General features: G+C 43.7%; 1 protein-coding gene across 1 annotated transcript in view; it reads left to right on the forward strand.

Moving 5' to 3' along the window:
- The window catches only part of LOC144894026 (uncharacterized), a 117,274-nt gene that overhangs the window by 99,269 nt on the left and 2,890 nt on the right, over positions 1-15,115 (forward strand). Inside the window, exons 5-6 of the mRNA XM_078785585.1 lie at positions 3,317-3,444; positions 3,888-4,056. Of these exons, the coding sequence (XP_078641711.1) occupies positions 3,317-3,444; positions 3,888-4,056 (297 nt within the window). The remainder of the gene's footprint in view (positions 1-3,316; positions 3,445-3,887; positions 4,057-15,115) is intronic.

Raw genomic sequence — 15,115 nt, forward strand, 5'->3', positions numbered from 1 at the left:
CATTCCTTCCACTTGTTCATCTTTTCCTTCAGTCCATCCATACTTTCCGCAATCAACACCAGATCATCTGCATACAACAACTCCCACGGTAAACCCTCCTTTACGTTCCGAGCCAGCACCTCCATCACAGCTACAAATAGTAGTGGACTTAGTACCGACCCCTGATGCACTCCCACCTTCACCTCAAACTCACCACTGTTCCCGTCCTTCGTCCTTACAGCTGTGCACGCTCTTTTGTACATTGCCATCACGACTCTGATCAACCATTCCTCCACTCCTAACTTCCTCAATGCCCATGTCACTACTTCACGTGGAACCCTATCGAATGCTTTCTCCAGATCAACAAACCCAAGAAACAACTTCTTCCTCTTCTCCATGTACTTCTCCTGCAACTGCCTCACAATAAAAAGCACGTCTGTCGTTCCTCTTCCTGGCATAAATCCAAACTGCATTTCATCAATCTTCACTTTCTTCCTCATCCTCCTCTCCAACACCCTTTCCAATACCTTCATTCCATGCTCCAATAACTTTATCACTCGATACGAGCCACAGTCCAGAGGGTCACCTTTCCCCTTGTTTAGAGGGACGAGGGTACTCAGTTCCCAAGCCACTGGAATGCGGCCTTCTTTCACCACCAGATTGCAGATCTCTGTCATTCTCTTCACTCCGCAATTTCCCGCTGCCTTCAACACATCTCCCACAACTCCCGTCGGCCCTCCCGCTTTTCTACTCTTCATTGCTTTTATCGCTTCCTCAACTTCCTCCTCGGTTATCTTCTCTGCCGGTCCTAAAACTGGGTTACTCTCTATGTTGCCATCCCATTCATTCTCTGCATTCAACAGTATTTCCATATATCTCTTCCATCTTCCTTTAATTCCATCTGGGTCCACAACGATTTGTCCAACTTCATCCTTCAAGCAACTCACCCCCATCACATCACACCTCTCTTTCGCTATCTGCTTTGCAATCCTGAATACCGCTCTCTGACCCTCTTCCAAATCCAAGCGTTCTCCGAAAATTTTCCTATATGCCTCCTGTGCCTTTGTTTGCTACCTCTTTCTTTGCAGCCTTCTTGGCTGCCTTATAACTTTCATGCCCTGCCTTTTCTGCCCCCATACACTTCGCCTTCTGCCACTCCTTGAACTTCTTCCTCTTCTCGTCAATCTTCTTTCCAACTTCATCATCCCACCACCATGTTTCCGAGTGCCTCGGTGGTCCTTTTGTCCATCCACATACCTCACCAACGGCTCCTAACAGACTATCTTTCATTGACATCCAACCACTTTCAAGCTCAACCACATCATCCTCTACCATATTCAGCCTCTCTTTTAATGCCTCCCTCACTGTCACCTCTTTCAACCTCCACACCTTCATTCTCGGTTGGTACTTCACCCGCCGAGCTCTCCTCGCACCTTTCACCCTTATGTCGCAGACAACCAAGTGGTGCTGTGAAACAGCCTCCTCCCCCGGGATCACCTTTATGTCCCGGAGGTGCCCCCTATCTCGCCTACGCACCAGCAGGTAGTCAACGGTTGTCGTCGACCCACCTGACGTGTATGTAACAAGCTTATTATCCTCTTTCTGGAACTGAGTATTACAAATCAACAAATCAGCTCCATCAGCAAACTCCAAAATCCTTTCACCGTCTCCATTTCTCACACCATATCCGTAACCCCCATGAACTCCCTCAAAACCGTCCATACTCCTTCCCAAATGTCCATTTAGGTCTCCTCCTACCGCAACAACTTCCTCATCTTTCACGTTTTCCATCAGCTTCTCTATCGCACACCAGAACTTGTCCTTCTCTTCATCGCTCCGACCAACCTGTGGAGCATATCCTGAGATGATGTTCACCAAGAGCTTTCCAATCATCATTTTCACCATCATCAACCTATCACTCACTCTCGTCACACTCACCACACTGTCTACAAACTCCTCAGAAAACAGGACACCAACACCATTGACGCCCTTCGGGCACCCTTGCCACACAAACTTGTATTTCTGTCCCTGCCTACCCTTCACCATTCTCACACCACTTCCCTTCCATCTCGTCTCTTGCACACAACATATGTCCACTCTTCTTCTGACCAATACTTCCACCACTTCTCATGATCTCCCTGTCATTGTCCCTACATTCCATGTCCCAAACCTCAGAAACCGATCTCCACGTCCGGCATCTGACGTTTCGTCGTCATAAATGGAATGATTTCCACCCTTGCTTCGATCGGGTTCCCCAGCTTGAGTTTTGACGAGAGGGAGTGGGTCCCCCACCGGGTACTTCGGGCTGTACCCTGCCCATATGTAGTTGTAATTGTCATGGTTCTCTTTTTGAGGCAATGTTTTTATGGCCGGGTGCCCTTTCTGACGCCAACCCTTTTCGTCGCCTCTTACGACACGCAGGGATACGGTGTACCTATTCTAAACCGGGGTACATACCGGGAGTTCTTGAGATAGGATGTGTTAAATATATCAGCCAGTTGCATTTCTTGCATGTCACAAATAGACATTATCTGTTTAACTGAAATCCATCCTCCCACAGGACATCCCTGACTCCTTAATGTCTCTCCCCAGCTGTTGTCTTTGATACTCAGTAGTCAGCACACTTGTCTGTCAGACCTTAGATATTCAGTACATTTGTCTGTTAGAACTTGGATACACAGTACACTTGTCTGTTACACTTTCGATACACAGTACACTTGTCTGTTAGACGTTAGATACACAGTACACTTGTCTGTTAGACGTTAGATACACAGTACACTTGTCTGTTAGACGTTAGATATTCAGTACACTTGTCTGTTAACAACAACAACATTCATTTTAAGGCCATTTTCCCTGCTAGAGCGAGGGTTAGCCTTGCGGTCCCCATGACAATCTTCTCCATTTTGCCCTATTTTCTGCATCTCTCCTTGTTAACCCCCTTGCCCACATTTCTTCTTCCACCATCTTTCCGCAATCAACACCAGATCATCTGCATCCAACAATCCCCACGGTAAACCCTCCTTTACGTTCTGAGCCAGCACCTCCATCACAGATACAAATAGTAGTGGACTTAGTACCGACCCCTGATGCACTCCCACCTTCACCTCAAACTCACCACTGTTCCCGTCCTTCGTCCTTACAGCTGTGCGCGCTCTTTTGTACATTGCCATCACTGTTAGAGCTTAGATATTCAGTGCACTTGTTTGTTAGACTTTAGATGCACAGTACACTTGTCTGGTAGACTTTAGATACACAGTACACTTGGCTGTTACACTTTAGATACTCAGTACACTTGTCTGTTGAAATAAAACCTTTAAATACCATGCTTTTTTTGCAGTTCTGCAGCTTGTTGATGAGACAGTAGATGTTCGACTGTGCCATTTTTCCACATCCATGGAGAATGGTCTGCGCCAGGCACTCCTTGCTGCAAGCAGTATAACATCCAGGGTTAGCTACTCTGTGCAGGTCTGTATTGGTTTTCGTGCTCATCATGACCATTTTGAACATCATCCACAAAACCAGTGTTCCAAGGGGATACCTTACATTTCCAGTGTGCTAAGGGGATATCTTACATTTTTGTCTCAGATTATTTTGCTCTTTGTTGAGAAAATGCAATATTCATTTTCATGAAAACTCAATATGATTGAAATTCTAGAAAATAATGGTTCCAAGATAAATTTTAACATCATTTTAGATTTTGAATAATTTTTTTTTTATCCAACAGATGTGATCATGTATTCATGTTGTGGCTGATGGAACGTTTTTGTTTTTTTCCTGTTAAGTGTGAACTGTCAATTTATTCAGACAAGTTACCTCAAATAAACTTCACTTTCAAGCTAAAAGAGCTGAAAATGTCTGTCTTCTTCCACCATTCACCTTCCCCTTACACGTCTGCCATTTCTTTGCAGATGACAAACACGTCACGCAGTCCTCACTCTTTAGTTGTTGTTCTCACGTACATGGCGAAACAAGGGGCCCAGCAGCTTGATGGGACAGAAACCGCCGAGATACTTCGGAGCCTTTCCCCAGCACTACTGGGATTCTACCTTGGCTACCCTCCCTCAATTCTGGCTGAACGTATGTTATTGTGACAAAGGAAACGGTAGCAAGGGCACAAGACAAATACTGGTGATTATATGTAGCAGTTGTGATGGTAACAAAGAGGAATTTCAAAATACAGTATTTAGTATGGTGTGACTTTCTTTCACTGCTTAGAAAGCTAGTAGTTTCAACCAGCAAATAATGGAGTCATGTTGCTAGAGACCAAAAGTTAGTACTCTTTATGAATTTCTTTGTAATTTCCTCTTAATTTAAAAATCTCTTGAGTAAGAACTTACCATGATTGCTTTGTGGTATGGTGCTGCATGCTGGTACAAACTTTAATAATAATGGAAATGAATTCACAAGGTCTCTCGTATGGAAATTGTGTTAAATTGTGTTATGCGTAAACATGATTATTTGATCTAGAAGTTGCCCAAACTGTCACTTCACACAAAGTTCTGGATATTGTTGGTCATTTTCCTTTTCCCCGTGTCTTCTTCAAAAGATGTGCAAGATTTCCATAAACTAGAGTATTTATGCTACTCTTCACCATTCCTCCCTTCAAAAACAGTAAAATATTTCACTTGTGCCAAAACATGACCAGCATTTTAAAGTTTCTTTAATTTCTAAATTATTTTTTACTATTCTTGTTATCTTGATAATTTTTCTTTAAACTCAAAGCTTCCCCCTCACCCAACCCACCCAAAAAATCCTCTCTCAACCCTGCCCTTCATAGCCTCCGATCCGTCCTGCACCCTAGCAGATGCCTCCTCATCTGTTCCTAACTGTGTGAACCTCAAACATCTGAGGCATCCATAGGCGTAGTTTGACTTCTCTATTTGGGGGGGAGGTCAAGGGCCTCATATTAATAATGGGTAGCTAGGTATGACTTCCAAAATTACCGTTTGTTAGTGCAGTTACAGCATACGGGAAATCACAAATGCAGTTTACGTTCATTATTGTTACTCACGTTTAAATACAGGATGTTTTTATCTTAATTGTAAACTACTGAAAAAAAATTACGGTGGGGGAATTGCCCTACCCCCCCCCCCGCCCCCCACAAACTCTGCCTTTGGAGGCATTCATTCCAACCTGACAGATATCTCAATCCAGGCCGCTGCTGATAAACTGGACATTATCTGTTTAACAGAATCCTTACTCCACAGGACACCCGAGTTCTTCGTATAGAGCTCACCAGCTATTGTCTCCTCAGATTTTATAGGCCTGAATCCGACCCTGGTGAAGGACATGCACTTTACATCAAGTATTCAATTTCTCACTTACGTTGTACTGATCTTACACCTCTCAACCCCCAGGAGTATCTTTGGCTGTGACTTCCCATCTGCTCTGACCTCTTGCTTGTATGTGCATTGTACCATCCTCCAAACAGTGACAACTCCAAATAAATCTCTTTCTCAGACAATATGGACCAACATTTAACCACTCATCCCAACTCTCTCATTCTCATCTGTAGCAATTTCAATTTTCATCCTGCTAATTTGCCAGGTGTTGGCACCTCTCTCACCAGCCATGGCACTTCAGCAAAGGACTTCTGTGACTACAGGGGACTGACTCAATGTGTGAATTTTCCAACCTGGATTTCTCCCAGTGGCAAATCCTCCATTTTGGACCTGGTGATGACTGCAAGCAGCCATCTCACTTCAACACTGGATTTATATATATATCAGCTCGCAGGATTTATATTAATAAAATATTATTAATATATATATCAGCTCGCAGTGTTTGTGTGAGAAATCTCTGAGAATATCCCGGAGACTCAATATTTCAGTGGGCTGTCACCGTGTAAGTGATGAGGTTCGTGGGTTAGAGTCCCGGGTTGAGTCAGAATTTTTTCACACGAGCCCCTTGCAGGAATTTACTTCCTGTTCATTTAATTGTTAGATGAGTTTATCTTCAATGCACTTTCACACACTTACATACACATACATACACTCACATCCGGGGTCTGCCTAGCAGGCACATAAGACATCGGCCATTATAAAGCTCGCAGTGTTAGTGTGAGAAAAATATCTCAGGATATCCCGGCGACTCAATAGCTCAGCGGGCTGTCACCGCCCGCGTAAGTGATGAGATTCCTGGGTTCGAGTCCTGGGTTGAGTCAGAATTCTTTTACACTAGCCCCACGCAGGACTTTACTTCCTGTTTATTAAATATATGAATCATATATCAAATATGTCAATTAATTATATATATATATATATATATATATATACAGTTGTGGCCAAAAATATTGGCACCCTTGCACTTTTCTGAAATAACTCACAATTTTCTCTAAAAATACGTTGAAATTTGAAATTGACAAAAGTATTTGGTCTCCACAATTCTTTATTTCACTGTTAATATTACAGAATCTTTGTTTTTGATTCAGAACTTAATATATCCTTTTAAATAAGAAAATATAAAGAAATGGCATTGACAAAATTATTGACACCTGAGACTTAATATTTTGTATCACAGCCATTGGACAAAATAACTGCAGTCAAGCGGTTCCTATAGCATTGAATGAGCTTCCTACACCTCTCTACTGGTAGTTTGGCCCACGCTTCTTGTGCAAACTGCTCCAGTTTTCCCACATTTGAAGGGTGCCTTCTCCCCACTGCTGTTTTCAGATCTCCCTACAGATGTTCAATGGGATTTTGATCTGGACTCATTGCTGGCCACTTCAGAACAGTCCAGCATTTTGTCTTGAACTATTCCTGGGTGCTTTTTGAAGTGTGTTTAGGGTCATTGTCCTACTGCAAGACCCATGACCTTCAACAGAGACTCAGATTTCTCACACTAGTTTGAACATTGCGCTCCAAATTGCCTTGGTATTCTCCTGATTTAATGATGCAATGCACACATTCAAGGCACCCAGTGCCAGAGGCAGCACAGCAACCCCAAAACATCACTGAACCTACTCCATGTTTGACTCTAGGGAAGGTGTTCTTTTCTTTGAAGGCTTCATTTTGTTTTCTGTGAACATAGAGATGATGTGCTTTACCAAAAAGCTCTAATTTGGTCTCATTTGTCTACAGGACATGCCCCCAGAAGGATTTTGGTTTGTGCAGGTGTGTTTCAGCGAACTCAATTAGGCCTTTCTTACCAGTGGGGTCCTCCTGGGTCTCGTACCATAGAACTCCCTTTCATTGAGTTGGCAACATATGGTGCAAGTTGAAAGAGTTGTACCTTGTGTCTGAAAGTCAGCTTGAATCTGTTTGGCAGTTGATCGAGTTGCTTTCTCCACCATTCAAACAATCTTTCGCTGGAATCTTCGATCAAGTTTCCTCTTGCGGCCACGTCCTGGGAGGTTGGCTACAGTGCCATGGGCCTTAAACTTCCTGATAACATTTCGTACGGTCAACACAGGAACATCAAGGTCTCTGGAGATGGACTTGTAGCCTTGAGATTGTCCATGCTTGGCTACAATCTTGTGTCTGACCTCCTCAGACAATTCTCTGGTTTTCTTTCTTTTCTCCATGCTCATTGAAACAGAACACACAATGACACAAAACTGGAGAATAACTCCATTTCTCTATTCAAACTGGTTGAATGAGTGATTTTTATATTGCAGGCACCTGCAACTCACCACAGGTGAGTTCAATTCCAAAGTAAAGGAGAATCACCTGCTTGCAATCTAATTATTTCTAACAACTTCTAAAAGGTGCCAATAATATTGTCAGGGCCATTTTAGGATTTCTGTGTGGAACAAGCTAAGATTTAGTAATATTTTCAGCTTTTTTGTTTTGTTCCACTGCAAACCAAAGAAATACAAATGTGGATACGAAAAGATTTTTTAATTTCAACAATTTTCCTGAAGAAATGGTGCATTATTTGAAAAAAGTGCAAGGGTGCCAATATTTTTGGCCAAGACTGTATATCCCCTGAGTCTGGGAAATAGTCTGGGAATATTCAGGGAATAATTTAACTAGGTCTGGGAATATTTCCACAGAAACCTACTCTCTCTTATGCACAGATTCATCCCATCTTGTTCTGGAGTTGTCATACCCTTCATCCCACACAGAATACACTGAATGCTGTGGTGAGGCTGTTGCTCTGAAACAACTTGCCTTCTCTTACTGAAAAGCAAACCTGGCCGAATGCAATTTCAGGTCATTCCACAAAGCCCTCATCAAGTGTTTAGCCACTCTCAGGAGAGCCAGATAATAACATCTGTCCAGATAATGACATCTGTCCAGATAATAACATCTGTCCATCTGTCCAGATAATAACAACTTGCCTTCTCTTACTGAAAAGCAAACCTGACCGAACGCAATCTCAGGTCATTCCACAAAGCCCTCATCAAGTGTGTAGCCACTCTCAGGAGAGCCAGATAATAACATCTGTCCAGATAATAACATTTGTCCAGATAATAACATCTGTCCAGATAATAACATTTGTCCATCTGTCCAGATTATAACAACTTGCCTTCTCTTACTGAAAAGCAAACCTGACCGAACGCAATCTCAGGTCATTCCACAAAGCCCCCATCAAGTGTGTAGCCACTCTCAGGAGAGCCAGATAATAACATCTGTCCAACCTCAAGATTGAACTTTCAAATTTCTCTCCCTTCTCTAAAACCTTGTTGAGGCTGCCTCTGGAGAATGCTCCCCGTTATCCCTTCCATTTCTTCAAATGGCACCACTGCCAACTCTGCTCATAAGAAGGCCGAATGCATCAACTCTGTTTGCTTCCAAACCTGTGCCACCAACCCATTGCTCCACTATCCAGTTGAACATCTGATCCAAAAATAAAGACAAAAACCCAAAAACTGATCTGGTTAACTACAGACCTACCAGCTTACTTCCAATCATCAGCAAGGCCTTGGTTTGCATTATCGCAGTTGATATGAAATCCTTCTTTTTCTCCAATGGCCTCATCTCAAATCACCAATTTGGATTCAGACCAGGTTACTCTGCCTTGAACATGCTGTTTCTACTCACCCAACAATGTATGGAGGCCCTTACTGTCAGACATGAGATTAGGACCGTCTCTCTTGACATATATTGAGCTTTCAATTCAGTTTGGTTCCCCTGCCTTGCTCCCCAAACTCTCTGCCTATGGTATCAAATGCCATCCCCACACATTATGCCGGTAGCAAAACATTGGTAAGGGCCTAGAAATGAAATTTCGTTCCGCGGAATGGGTGCTAGGTGAAATTTCACCTGATGCTAACTGTTGGTACACCAAACATCGGAGAAAAAGTTATCCGTCCAACTCTTGCCCATTAAGGGTATGGAGGCCCTTAAAGATATAGTAGTTTATCCCTTTCGACAAAATACCTTTAAAAAGAAAACATCTTTACTGCGGCATTTATACGATTATATGAGGACCATAAACGTGCCGCCAGCAGTCGGGGGATGTGAAAAGGCCCTTCTGATCATCCGGTGTTGAATTTCCAACCACAGTGGTGTAGCGAGGGGGGGGGGCATGGTGCCATGCCCCCCCCCTCGGCAATCTCAGGCAATCTAACTTTCAAAATTTTCCCGGGGGTGTCCATGGGGCCATCCCCCCTCAGGGCCATGAAATTTTTCAAAAATAACAAGAAACTATTCAGGCTTAGCTGCAACTTCAGCAACGGGCGCAATATGGCCACAGATCGCATCTCAGGCAATCTAGCTTTCAAAATTTTCCCGGGGATGACCCCCTCTCGGGTAAATGAAGATTTTTAAAAAAACGTCAGGTCATTGGTCCCCCCCCCTCGTGTAAATCCCTCATATAATTGTATAATATGCTAAAACCATTCTGTGTACACTGCTTAATTTTGATTGGCAAAAGGGTTGATATGCGATAAGCGGATAGACTGTACGTTGGGCTTGGGCGGTTCACTGAAGATAAATTGATCCTCCTGAACACTCTTGAGGTTGGTAACTCACCCACGAAGTGAACAACCGCGGAATGAGATGGATGGTCATGGAGCGAGCATTGCTCAAGATCCTTGAGGTGAATTAGGGAAAACAGTAGGCCGTGCTGACAGTCAGAGCTATTCACTGCGTGTTTATTAGTACCGTACCGTACTTACAAAAACGTTTCTCAAACAACACAGGTAAAAAACAATATAGAGTGAACAACGGAGAAACCTTTAAAACACCGTAAATCACAACCATATATGGGCATTGGGCATCAGATTTCAACAGCTCAAATATTCTTCCCTCTCGAGTGTAGGAGTTTAATGTCTTGGCACAGTGAAATAATTTTCAGTTCAACTGACGCGACATCGACGGCAGAATATTCTACCAGGTCCGGTTCACAGTCAGCACCAACAATCCAGGAGATGAGCTTCAATAACAGGGGAGGCACACTACGCCTCATCTCGTCAACAGTCAAATCAGATGCTTTTAACGGCCATGATGGTGGTCCTTCGTCTTGGCCAGCCATTTGAGCCCTGATAGACAAAGCAGTCAAGTAGGCCATTCGGGCCTCTTCCTCATGGGATGGAGTGGAACTCCTACCTGCTGACTCAGGAGACTGAAAGTCATCGTCTTCAGTTTCGATGCTGCTGGTGTCTGTGGAAGAACCTCCGAGTTGGCTCGCGACCGCAGCAGTTGTCAATGTATCGGCAAAAACCAGCAATGACAGATTCTGCTGCGGTGGGCGGTAGAAATGGAGTTGTGGATACCTCTTTGCTAGTATGTTCTTCAGTCGATCATTCCTGGTAGAAAGATGCACAGGAGGCATTGTCAAATGTTATCATTTCATTTTCATCAATGAAGGAAGTTGGGGGCATGCGCGTGAAGCGCGTTGCTGCGGGCGCTCATCTCCCGACACGTTGGCTTTTGAGCCTGCTTACTGCCCGGACGATAGAGCCGACGACTGCAGAGTTCATCAATAAGCAACTGATAAATATGAGTCTAACCAAGAAAATAAGTCGAGCTTGTGGAAAGTAATTACCTCCATGACACATCCACTTTGTGGAACCTTTTGACCATCTTGACCAACATGTGAGACAACTTCGTGAGTCTGAAGACTTCCTGCTCAGTGATGATGCGTCTTTCAATGATCTCCCGGCAGAATTCCTCAAAAGCCTCTCCGAATGGAACACTGAAAGGGACAAGGAAATTATTTAATTTTTGAGACTACAATGATAAATAGCCCCGTGGGGGACTGACGGTTATTTCTCGTTGGGCCCTTGATTAACTAAATATCTCACACAATTAACCGAAATCGATAGAATTTAAAAATGTAACCTGGAGAATCGATGTGATCCTATCATTCTATATGAAAATCCGAACCATTTCGATGAATATTGGGAGATTTAAATGAGGAATACTTTCAGTCGAAGTAAGTGGTGACGAGTAAGTTGGGGGAGGCCTCATTGCCCCCATTTGCAGTAAAAGCACGGTTACGGGGAAATACAATTTAAGCTTATGGCGTTGTCCAGATGTTTCATGGCGAGTTGGTGTGGATGTACCTGGCAGTTTCTGGCAAAAAGATTTTTAAAATTAATTAAAACCCCCTTTCACCCCTGTCATGAGGGGCAGATCCAGATGGGGAGCACAACCCCATAAGAACTCGTTGTCCTCTTGCTACTACCAAAATTGGTCCGAATCCGTCGGATAGTTACCGAGAAGAAACCGTTTTAATGATAATGAGGAATTAGGGGGAGGCCCCATTGCCCCCATTTGCAGTAGAGGTACGGTCATGGGGAGCACAACTTAAGATTATGGGATTGTCTAGATGCTTCATGGTTAATTTGGTCTAGATCTGCCAAGCAGTTTCTGACAAGAAGATTTTTGAAATAATGACTAATATTAAGGGCAATACCCCCTTTTTACCCCTTTATAGGGGGCGGATCCAAATGTAGAGCACAACCTTACGAGTCCTTGCTGACCTAATGCGTGATATCAAATCTGTTCAAAATCGGTCGGGTAGTTTCCGAGAAGATGTTTAAGTGAAAAGTTTACAGACGTCCGGACGTACGGACGGACGGATAGACGGATGGCCATGGTAGTCACTTTATAAGCGGAGAAATAACCTAATAATTCACATTTAAAGCAGATTTATTTTCATCAATATTCCCTTGCTGAGTGGTATTTCATTTGTGATTTTACTACAAAATCTGAAAGTAGGAAATATAAAGAAATTTTGCAGTTCAGTGTCTCAAAAGTATTGTTAACTTCACAGAGGATGCATAGGCGGATCCAGGAATTTTTTATGGGGGGGGGGGGGGGGGGGGATTTTTTTTAACCCTCACCCCCCCTTATATTCACAAAAACTCCTCGAAAATAGGCCAATTTATTTTGAAAAGTTTGAAAAAAAAAGTTTTTCCCCCCAAAAAGTATATATTTTTTAAAATCGTCTTATCACCAGATTTTTAGGGGGGCCCCTCTTAGCCCCCCTGGATCCGCCACTGGGATGACTAAGATGTACTATGAATCAGTATATGAATTGCACAATTGGAATATACTGTATAACCAACCTAAATTTTACTTTTAAAGTTATACACAAGTTAAACACAACTACATGTTTAGGATTGATTGATGAAATAGGCTAGTTACTTACTCCTCCTTCGATGACTGAGCTTTTCTTAGCCTTGGAGAGGAAACGAGTGAACTGCAGGAAACAATTTCGGTGATACCGTATCTCCGCTGCCACACAATCAGTCCCGCGGGTATGGTGAAGTATGGTCTCTGAAATTTTCTGTTCTGACCGTGCCATATTTTGCCTTCAGTGATGCTGCCTCTATCAGACGACCTGTTGTAAATAAGGGAACAATTATTAGTCACTAATACAGCACTGACATCCGGTTTTTCATATACAGTATGCACCACTTAATATAATCTAGGATAAGATAATCAGCCACTTAATAGAATCAAACTACCCTGGCCAAAAGTGATTCTATTAAGAGATGCATACTGTACCATATGCTCATATTTTAGGCAGAGTTCAAACATGTTAGTACGCCTTCTGAAGCAGGCCCTATCATAGGATAGAAAATCGTAGATGGTATAAGGTACCTACCAGCAGTCAATGTTTGAGCTAGCACCAGAAGATCTCGTGTTTTACCACCATGATGTCGTTTCAAATAGCTGTCCTTCTTACCACATAATAAACAGACTTTAGGAAGCACTCGTGTGGTTGAGGATGGTGTTGCTCTTTTTGAATGGCAACGCAGTTTTTTTGCTGGAGACATTGTGATTGTTTGTACAAGTGCTGTACTACACCTCTTCTCACTGCCTTGCAGACGTTTCTTGTCCGCCTTGCAGACGTTTCTTGTCCGTAAATCGCTGGTAGCATGTGGCATGAAAACCACACACATCCTTCGGTATTTGCCCAAATGGTGATTCAAATGTCACTGATAGTAATGCCACACTATCATCGAGTTGAAGGGCCGCTGCCCCGGCTCCTGGTATGGGAATCGGTGCCGGGGGGACTGGTAGTGGTAGTGTCGAAGATGATGATGATGGTTGTGGTGAATTGCGACTGGGGCATTCGAAAAGTTTCTTTGCCACATGAGAGCATTCACCATCGAGACTCACCCATTTTTTTGCACAGTCAGTGAATGTGGACCATCTCTTTTCTATAAAAGGCTGCACCACCTCACCATGGACGCTTTTGTGGTGCAAAATACAGACTAAACGGGCCTGATCGCTTTCAACACGGTCAGTCATGGGCGCAGCCATGACAGTTGATCACAGAAGTCACATGATCATATTCTGTTATGTGATTGGCTGACACCTGTCTACATACGCGAAAGGCGGTACAACGGCACCCGAGATAGGCAAGTGGGCAAGACAATATAGTGCACACAATTTCATCTCGTAACATATGTTTGGGCCAATATATTTTGGAGAACTTTTGATATGTTCAACACCATTAGATTCAACAACGTTTCGCATGGTAAAATTTTAGCACCTCGGACACGAAACGAAATGTCATTTCCCACAGAGTTGCTACCGGCCTACATGGCTTACTGACTTCCTCTGCTCTCATAGCAAACATGTGGAACTCGACAGAATTCTTTCATCTCACCCTGTTAAGGCTGGAGTCCCCCGAGGCAGTGTTCTGAGCCCAGTCCTATTCCTGATCTTCATCAAAGATCTCTCTGACTCTGGAAAAATCCTATCTTATTATAAATAGCGCAAACGGATATGGTTATGTTTGTTTATGTGCGACGAAAACGTCTTCTTCTTCTTCAAATAAAATTACCACCCACTTATTTAACCGTCTTAATTGCGTTAAGACTGCTGAGACCCCTCAGACCTTTCATGACCCTTTAATTCCCAGAAGGCCCTTCAGACCACCAAGACCCCCAAAACACCCCAAAGACCCAAAATAACCATCAAGGCCCCGAGGCTCAAAAAGACCCCGAATACCCAAAAACCCAAAAGACCCCGAATACCCCAAAACCCGAAGACCCAAAACACCCCGAAGACCCAAAACACCCCGAAGACCCAAAACACCCTGAAGACCCAAAACACCCCGAAGACCCAAAACACCCCAAAGACCCAAAACTCCCCGAAGATCCAAAAGGCCCCAAAGATCCAAAACACCCTGAAGATCCAAAACACCCCCAAAGACCCAAAACACCCTGAAGACCCAAAACACCCTGAAGACCCAAAACACCCCGAAGACCCAAAACACCCAGAAGACCCAAAATACCCCGAAGACCCAAAACACCCCGAAGACCCAAAATACCCCGAAGACCCAATACACCCCGAAGACCCAAAACACCCCGAAGACCCAAAACAACCCGAAGACCCAAAACACCCCGAAGACCCAAAACTCCCCGAAGATCCAAAAGACCCCATAGATCCAAAAGACCCTGAAGATCCAAAACACCCCAAAGACCCAAAACACCCTGAAGACCCAAAACACCCCAAAGACCCAAAACACCCCGAAGACCCAAAACACCCCAAAGACCCAAAACACCCCAAAGACGCAAAACACGCAGAAGATCCAAAACACCACGAAGACCCAAAACACCCCGAAGACCCAAAACACCCAGAAGACCCAAAACACCCCGAAGACCCAAAACACCCCGAAGACCCAAAACACCCCAAAGACCCCTGAAGACCCCAAACACCCCGAATACCCCTGAATACCCAAAACACCCCGAAGACCCAAAACACCCCGAAGACCAAAAATACCCCGA

Source organism: Myxine glutinosa, chromosome 1 (genome assembly GCF_964187855.1).
Source record: "Myxine glutinosa chromosome 1, kmMyxGlut1.1, whole genome shotgun sequence".
Lineage (NCBI taxonomy): Eukaryota > Metazoa > Chordata > Myxini > Myxiniformes > Myxinidae > Myxine > Myxine glutinosa.